Source organism: Physeter macrocephalus, unplaced genomic scaffold (genome assembly GCF_002837175.3).
Source record: "Physeter macrocephalus isolate SW-GA unplaced genomic scaffold, ASM283717v5 random_684, whole genome shotgun sequence".
Taxonomy (NCBI): domain Eukaryota; kingdom Metazoa; phylum Chordata; class Mammalia; order Artiodactyla; family Physeteridae; genus Physeter; species Physeter macrocephalus.
In genome coordinates, this window is record NW_021145946.1 from 27,172 (window position 1) to 36,020 (window position 8,849).

At 52.5% G+C, this 8,849-nt stretch overlaps 1 protein-coding gene across 1 annotated transcript; it reads right to left on the reverse strand.

Moving 5' to 3' along the window:
* Nucleotides 1-4,099: 4,099 nt before the first annotated feature.
* GADD45G (growth arrest and DNA damage inducible gamma) lies at nt 4,100-5,675 on the reverse strand. The gene is made up of 4 exons (XM_007104695.3): nt 5,502-5,675; nt 5,139-5,240; nt 4,797-5,010; nt 4,100-4,710 (listed from the first exon to the last, which is right to left on the reverse strand). The coding sequence occupies exons 1-4, from the start codon at nt 5,552-5,554 to the stop codon at nt 4,600-4,602; spliced, it is 480 nt and encodes a 159-aa protein (XP_007104757.1). The 5' UTR covers nt 5,555-5,675; the 3' UTR covers nt 4,100-4,599.
* Between the last annotated feature and the right edge of the window lie 3,174 nt (nt 5,676-8,849).

Here is an 8,849-nt window from a genome sequence, read left to right on the forward strand (position 1 = left end):
CCGCAACGGGAGAGGCCACAGCAGTGAGAGGCCAGCGTACCGCAAAAAAAAAAAAAAAAACCCGGCAGCACATCCCACCTCCCCTTGAGATGATAAAGTAAAACCACATCAGTCACTTGGTATGAGATACAGAAATGCTCAGCGGTTAGAGGATTAGAGCCCACTTGGAGGGGAAAAAGCTTCTAAGTCTTTTGAACAATGTTCCCATGACTGATTTTACTGTCTCCACTGAGGTTTTCAGACCACAAGAAACATGCTTTCCTGTATTTCACTGATCTGCAGTCCCTACATCCAGAAGCTGGAGAGAGTCAACTGTATCTATTCTGTGCAACAGGAAGCCACAGCAGCAATAAGAAAGAGAACTTGGCTTTGACCAAAATATTACATTACCAGACAATTAGGCCAGGTTCCAAACGTCATGGGCAGGTAGACCCCACGTTCTGATCACATTCTCCCAGCCGCCCTGGAAGCAGCCCCAAGGTGCCAGACAGCCCTTGGCCAGCCTTGAAAACAAGGGTGTGGGACACAGCTGGACGCCCCCCTCCCTTACCCAAACACTCACCTGCAACAAGCCACTCAGGCTCGCAAGAACCCGTCAGGAGTCCACACCTAGAACTGTGCTCCAAACAGTAATTGCCAACTGAATGAATGAAGGAACCAATGAATGAATGAATGAGGGAATGAATGAATGAGCAGCCCATCTCCCACCCCCAAACCCAGTAGCCACCTCCCCACCATGAGGTAGAGAAGCAGCAGCCCCTCCCAGGCCCAGCTCATAGAGACTCTAAAGGTCTTTGCTGCCTGTTGGGCTGGAATCACACAGCCCTGGGGGTGTTTCCAGCAGCTTCCAGCAGGAAATCCACCTCCTGGAATCCAGACTCTTGCAAGCAGCCCTCGCCCCTCACAGAGGACTGCTGGCCACACCCTCCTCGCCGCCTGGAAGAGAGAACACCAGGAGCTCTTCACGTGCACACCATATTTGCCAAGAGAAGAGAAATATCTCCTGGAAGATAAAGAAGGAAAGTCTGAGCTAGACTTAAAAACAAGGCTGCTTCCAAAGACCGAGTATAACTTTGCCCTAGAACAGACATCGAAGGCTCCTCACGGGTCCAGGCATCCCCCCGTCGTCCCCAGCTGGTCTCTCCACACAGGATCACACCTCACTGCCCCAGTTAGGCTGTCAAGTGTCTTCTCAGCGGCTGGGGAAGGACAGTTTCCTTTTGACCTCTGGGGGGACACACCCCATGAGGAGTGCAGGGGCTGATAGCTTGGAGAAACCAACAGAAAAGCTCAAGAACTCCGAAAAGAAGCAAAAATAAATATCTGCTCCCTGAACTGACCTCACAGCCTTGCTTTGTTTGCCGACATCCTTGCTTTGCTTCTAAAACACTCTATCGCTGTTTTTCAAATGGCTTTCTGTGAGCCTCGAGAGCAATACCCATTGTGCCACTGAGGCTAATGTTTTCATTAAATGTATAATACATAGAATTACAGCCTTTAAAATTAAAACAAATCCTGGCAATCATTTTGTCCTCTTGTCTTACCAAAGAGAGAATGGAAGCCCCACCTCCTTGGGTGTACGAGGGTCGCCTGACCCCCAGAGCTGCTTCTGTATTCGTTTCATCTTTACAACAGCATTTCTGCCAGTGCAATTTTTTATAGCCATAATCAGATGCAAACAATTTTATCTGAACTAAAAGATGAGCGTGATTGACACTCATTGCCCTGGGGTGGGCACAGCCTTGCTTCGGGCCTGCAAACAGCTGGCATCTGTCTTGCTCGGTGAGGCCTGGGGGGTAAAAAGGACTCCCTAACCAGTGTGCGCTGTCACAACTGTGCTGGAGCCTGCTGCAGCGCTGACGACCCTGGCCTCCAGGGTCACTGAGTGACATGGGGGCAGGCAACAGAATGTCAAGGAAAAGAAGCAGGAGACAACCAAATGCGGGGGAAGATGAGCTTCTTAAAAAATGTTGCATGTGGTTTTGTATATTGCATGGTATGTACCCCTCAGAGATGTAGAAAAGGCGAGAAGGAAATACACCAAAATGTGGAGACGGCCCATTACAGCACTTTTTTCTTTCCTTTTCTTGTGTTTTACAAGTTTTCTGCAATGAATACATAAAACTTTTATAAACGTATAAAGTTATGAAAGTAAGTCTTCCTTCCCAGATGTGTGGCACAGCAGGTAGTGTTGGGCCCTGGAACCAGACAGCCCGGTCCAAATCCACCAGTCCACTTGATTTCTATGATCTTTAGCAAACTACTTCATCATAAGTACAGTATTACTGTCATTAACATTCATCCAGTGCTTTCTAGATGCAGGGCATTGTGCTAAACAGTCTGCGTGGATCACCTCACCGTGCATGCGATAATTAGTTTATCTAAGCATTACCACTTAGAGTTGTTGGAAGTATGAATACGATAACGTGTTTATAAGCACTGCGCGTTTTATTACCTATCCTATGGAGTATTTCATTTTAATAGCATTAAATGCTTGTTCACGCCTCCCACAAAAAAATTAAGCACGAGCGTAGTGCCAGGGCCTGGCACTATGTCCAAGCATGCATTTATTTTTTTTTCCCTGTAAATCTTCCTAGCCCCTGGGGCTCCAACAGGTGCCCTTACTGTAAGTTCTAGTCCTAGAAAGCCAAGTTTCTTAAGGTCTGCCAAGTGACTATTCTACAAGGTTCAGTGGACCAGCAGGAGGGTCTGCCGCCTGCTCTATGCAATGCTCTGCTACATTTACTCATGGTAATTATGCCCCATTGGTGTTTACTATAGCATGCTGTGGCAAATGGTCATTAGGCCAGAATGCAGACTGCTGTAGAGACCCACCCTGCAAGGCTCCACCTCAACCAGGAAAACTCAAGGTTTTGAGCAACCGTAGGTGAAATAGGAATGAAACTTGGGCACAGACACAGCTGAATTATTTCACTGGGCCTCTGTCAAGGGGGATTTTAAGAGCTGATGAATGTGAAACAAGATGTTTTCCTTACAGTAGAAACGACTAAGTTTGTACCGTCCTGTTCTGTTAATTCTTTCACAATTTGGAGAGAACTTAAAAAGTGGCACCCAACAAGGTGAATCAGCTACCTGGGACTGCTGAAAAATCAGGAGAATTTTCTTCTTAGAAAAACAGCACACTACCCCTCCTTTGCCGAGAAGGCTCAATGGACCCCTGGGCAGCTTGCTAACAGCCGTCTAGCCCCCTGCATATTTCCGCTGCCAAAAGCAGTGTAGTTAGGCCCCAGCGTGAAATCAAAACATTGGTCTAATAAAAATGATTGATTCACTCAGTACATTCCCCCCTAGATCCTCCTTAAAGAAAGTCTTTGCCAAAAAAGATTTCAATTATTTTTCTCCTATAAGTCTTTCAAAGCTGCTGTGAATAGCAGCAGTCCTCATAACTCTGATGTGGGCAGAGAACACTCAAAATAGTAGACAGCAGATGCCGGCCCCACTCAGAACTGCTCACACCTCTTTGTGCAGATGCTGCCTTCCCATTTTTGCTCCGATCTTCTAAGTTCTATCACAGCCATGACAAATTGATGACTCACCTTAAATGCAGTCATCACGTCACATGCGCTATTAATACCTTGGTGACATTGCTGTAAGTGCCATGCCTTTAAGAGGAAAAGGTTCCTGAGAGCAGTCTGCCACCATCCTCAGGGACCACACAGGGCAGCGCCTGCAGAAGGCAGAGCTCATTGCGCAGGAAGGCGCCGCCTGCATCCTGCAAGCTGTTCTGATAAGCAGCTGTTGGAAAGGAGGGGGCAGAGGAGAGAGGGGGCAGAGGAGGGAAAGGCCTCTGTTATCAGGTTGGATGGCCAGCTGCTGCACTGATGTCTTATACCAAGTATGCTCCTGTCTTGCAAGTTTAAAAATTTTCCCAAAGGGAGAGAAATAGGAGCAGGGCTCAAGTTCTGCCCTAACACCCAGCTGGCGTCCCCTCCCCCACTTCCAGCACCCCAGGAGCCTGTTATTCAGCCCCAACAGGAAGACGGAACAAGTGCCATCAGAGTTCCGTGCATTTCAGAAGTCAGCAGCCCTGCAAACCACCTCCCCGCAAAGATCCCCTGCCTTCAATAAAGAGAATAAGTTTGTTTCAGTAAGTTTATTGTACAACTCAAAGCTGCAGCAGCATAATCCTTTAGAAAATGAAGCATCACCCGTGTCCGTTTTGAAACAGCAGTGCATACTGCTAAATCCGTCAGAGTTCCTGTAACTGTTGTACAAGTCCAGGCCGCCTGGCCTTGCCTTTCTCCTCCTTTCTGCCGGGAGTACAGGCTGCTGAGTCACTCCTGCCCGGCCAGTCCGTCCTTCTCGGCCGTGAGGCCAAGGTCCCGCCTCCGGCCTTCCTGGGCGAGCAGCCGCTCCCCACACTTGTAGAGTCCTGGGCTGGGGCCAGCCTGCCCCTGCCGCCGCCGGGTCCCTCCTCGGGAGGGAGCCGCACCTCCTCGCCGCTCTCCACGCGCCCCCGCCTGCCAGTCTCCACGCCGCACTCCGGCGCCCTCGGAGGGCGCATCCACAGAGCCAGCCCCGCGCTAGGCGCCCCGGGGCGTCACCACGTCGATCAGACCAAGGATCCCCGCGGGGCTGTCACTCGGGGAGGGTGATATTGGGCACCCAGTCGTTGACGCTGCGACTCTCCTCGCAGAACAGGCTGAGTTTCTCCAAGGCGGGGTCCTTCCATGCGTCCTCGTTGGGGTTCTGCGGGGAGAGCTCAGAGGTCAGCCTGGCTGGCCACTGGCAGATGACGGGGCCGGGGACGACATCGGGACGGAGGCGACACTCACCGAAATGAGGATGCAGTGCAGGTCCCCCGGCGCACCCGCCTCGTCGCCGGTACCCACGATCGCCGCCAGCCTCTGCACGTCGCCCACGCGCACGATGTCTATGTCGTTCTCACAGCAGAACGCCTGGATCAAAGTGAAGTGGATCTGCAGCGCGATGTCGCCCTCGTCCTCCTCGTCGGCGGCCAGCACGCAGAAGGTCACGTTGTCGGGGTCCCTGCGCGGGCGAGGAGGAGGTGGTGAGGTCGGGTCGGGGAGCCCGGGGTGTCCCCCGCCGCCATCTCCCCGGTCTCCCTGCCTCTCCTCCCGCCCCGCTCGCCTTGCCCGGGCCGCGTCTATACTCACACGTTCAGAACTTTGGCGGACTCGTAGACGCCGGCGGTGAGGCAACCCTGGCGTTGCGCAGACAGCAGCAGCTCGTGCAGCGCTTTCCCGGCGCCCTGCATCCTGCGGACGAGCCAGCGCCGTGAGCGGGGACTAGCCGGAGGGTGCGCCGGGATCCTCAGGCCCGGGGACGCACCCCCAGCGCCCCAGCCCGGCGCGCCAGTTCAGTGCCGTACCCCCGGCCCAGCCGGCACACTCGCGGCCGGCTCCCACCCAGCGGGTTCCCACCCCAGCGGGCCCGAAGACTGACGCCCAGCCAGCCGCGGCCAGGTTAGGATCAGGATCCCCGAGCCCAAAGACGTCCGACGCTCGGCGCCGAGCTACCTGGCCGTGCTTTCGGGAACCGTGTCCTGGCCGCGAACTTCTTCCAGAGTCATGTTGCGATTGGCGAGCAGCAAATTATCCACAAGAGGAGAGGGCGGAGCGGACGCGAGCGAAGACAAGAAGGTCTACTGCCCAAACCGGCGCGCCTACCACCAGCTAGTTAGACTCGGCGCCGCCGCGCTCCCTTATATAGGCTGGGCCCTTGGCACAGCCAGCTGGCGCGAGCCTGCGCGCCCATTGGCCCGCGCCCGCTTTCTGATGCAAATGAGGCGGCGGCCGGAGGCTCGTGCCAGAAGGCCACGTGGGGAGGGGTGCGGGGGATGACAATGCCTCAAATCTGCCGCTTTTGTCGGGGTGTTACCAGGCAGACTGGAGCCTGCAGATTTCATCTCTCCTTTTTGTTTTTCTCAAGTCCTTAAAAGGAAAAAGTTTTAAAAAAAGAAAAGAAAAAAAAACCTTGCTGACTAATAGTACGCTGCAATTTGTGAAACGCACCTTTGGGGAATCTAATGAATTTTTTTTTGCATTTATTTTTGTTGCTACCTTTCTATTTTTTCTTTACTTTAAATTTGGAGTTTATGAGACCATTGCTTTTAAACCGGAACTTAAAGTAAAAACACGCAGCGCTGGGTTTAAGCTTGCAAAAGGCCTGAGTGCAAGCCCCCTCCAGCTGATACTACGGCCCAGAGCGCGAGGTTCTCCTAGCACAAACAAGGCCCCTACCCGGGCACGCTGAAAGGTCCTAGCCAACCTCCCCGCCCGCTGCAGAGCGCTGCGGGGCGCCCGGGCGCGCGAGCAGATTGCGGCCGGCGCACGCGGCTCGTTTGCATTTCTATGGAGGGTGCATAATAGCGGAGATCTGGCGTGTGGCGGTTTGTAGGAGGGACAATCGAGGCTTTCTCTTCATAGCGACACTGTCCACCTGCTGCTGGGTGGGGTAGGAAGGGCCCGCCGCGCGTGGAGGTCGCCAGGCTGCTCTGGCGCGTGGGGGTCGCGGCCGCGTGCCGCTCCTGTGCTCCTCGATGCGCGCCCCCTACACGGGCCCTGCTGAACGTTTGCATGTAATTCCGCCCACCCAGTCCTAGCGCAAGTGCGGAGCAGCCTTGGGAGTTGGAAGGAACACCTGGCTGCTGCACCGTCTTCACAGCCGGGTGCGCTCCGCCCGTACCTCTAGGCTCCAGGCCCCAAGAGCTTGGGGAACGCGGCTCGGAATCCCTTTCCCGGGGCGCCATCTACAGGCCGGCCGGAAAGACCCTGACCATCTCCCTCCTCCACACTTTCATTGACCTCTAGGGACTTGGCCTCCGGCCCTCTGGTCAAGGAACGGCCCTGGTAGGGTCGGCTGAGCCCGGTCCAAGCTGCACATTAATGAAGGCAGAGTAAGGACTGCAAAACCCACCCAGGGAGGAGGAGGGGACGAAAGGAGACTCCAGCCCAGTACTGACGGAGGAAGAGCCCATAATTCTTAGTCTATTTCGAAATGTTTTATTGACTTAAATATGCATATATTAAAAGCTTGTATTCCAGTAATAGAAGAATAAAACTAAACGAGAGCTTGAGAGCGTTTAATAGACATTGCTTGGCTGTGACCATTAAGGACCTATAAGCCTGCACCTTCAGACGGTTCACTCGCTGAGCTTACCACTTTTGGTGACTGCATCTCTCTGCGCTACATTGAAACGCGCGGTGGGGTGCATTCCATTGCACCTCCCCCCTTTTCTAGGTGAGGCCTTTGAGACTGGACAGGACGGTTGGCGGGCGGAGCGGGTTGATTCGCTGGGAGCCCAGACTGCGGCAAGCCAGAGGAAATAACAGGTAAGGAAAACAACCGAGTGCACTGGCATCTTGCGCCCCCCGGTGGCCAGCTGGCAGAGGACAGCCGCAAAAGCAGGCCTCTTCCTAGATACCAAGAATTGGGTGTTTGCTCACCTAACATCCCTGAAATCCGAGGTGTCTTTTTTTTTTTTTTTTGGAATATAGCTGATTTACAATCTTGTGTTACTTTCTGCTGTACAGAACAGCGAATCAGTTATACACATACATACATCCACTATTTTTTAGACTCTTTTCCCATACAGGTCATTACAGAGTATTGAGTTCCCTTTGCTATATATACAGTAGGTCCCTATTAGTTATCTATTTTATAAATATATAATAGTGTGTATATGGCAATCCCAATATCCAGTTTATCCCTCCCCCTCTTTCCCCTGTTAACCATAAAATTATTTGCTAATCACAGGAGCCAGGCAGCATCATGTGGCATTTATTTGCTACCGTTGCCTTTCTTTCTTTGTTGGTGGTATATAAAATAACGGTGTGCCTTGATTGGATAAAATGTATTTATTTTTAAATGGTTGAGACTTAAGTATTGCTCTTTTTAAAGTATTAAACATTTCTTAAAATGTGTTACTTCCAGGTCCGCGGGAAATGTTGCAAAAATGAGACTTCTCTGACATCTTAGAGCTTACCCTCCCCCCCCATTTAAACACTAGAAATCTCCCCACACACCAGCCTCAGCCCCTTCTCCCAGAGGAAGGCCACTGAGGAGGGGGGACAGGAGACAGCATTTCCAGTTGGCACTGAGCCAGCCTGGAGGAAGAGGGCTGATTGACAACCCCCTGAGGCTATTCAACTTCACTCACATTTTTAAGGTATTCAGTTTCAGGAAAACTGCCTTTCTGACATAGGATATGGCTTCACATGGGTTTATCAGGTCAGTCTGAATGGCCCGAAAGCCCTCATCTCAATTAGGAAGGAAACATTTTGTCTGGAGGCTAAGTTGGTCCTCCACCAGACCCCCACCCCAACCCACTCCTGCAGTTTAGACAACTACAGAGGCTGCTGGGTCTGGGACAGCCCATATCCAGTTTGCTGGTCAGACTATAGGAGAGGGGTGGGCAAAGCTGGCACCCCAGTCCAGGTACCTTCAGATGCCCTCCTGGCCCACCCTGAGATAGAAGACAATTGATGATAGCAAATGCCCACCTGTCCCCCTCTGTTGCCACCATGCCCCCAAACTGCATTCAACGCATGTGTCAGCCTGCTGCAGGCCCCAGTCCTAGGAGCCTGTGATGTCACCCAAGCACCCCTAAACCTTCCCCTGAACCTTAATCATGAAGGTGATGGTGACTTCATTAACAGGACATCCTCAGAGATGCTCTGTTTTAAAAGCCCTTTGGAAATGTTTAGATTTAGCTGTTTTTATGAACACTTCTCAGTCACTCTCATGGCCTGACGAAAATGTTGGTGGAGGGCTTCCCTGGTGGCACAGTGCTTGAGAGTCTGCCTGCCGATGCAGGGGACACGGGTTCGTGCCCCGGTCCGGGAAGATCCCACATGCCGCGGAGC

Coding starts and splice junctions, on each gene's coding strand:
- GADD45G (XM_007104695.3), bottom strand. CDS start 5,554: ATGACTCTGGAAGAAGTTCGCGGCCAGGACACGGTTCCCGAAAGCACG. Junction 5,241..5,501: donor GTTCCCGAAAGCACGGCCAG/GTAGCTCGGCGC, acceptor GCTCGTCCGCAG/GATGCAGGGCGCCGGGAAAG. Junction 4,711..4,796: donor TGCACTGCATCCTCATTTCG/GTGAGTGTCGCC, acceptor CTCTCCCCGCAG/AACCCCAACGAGGACGCATG.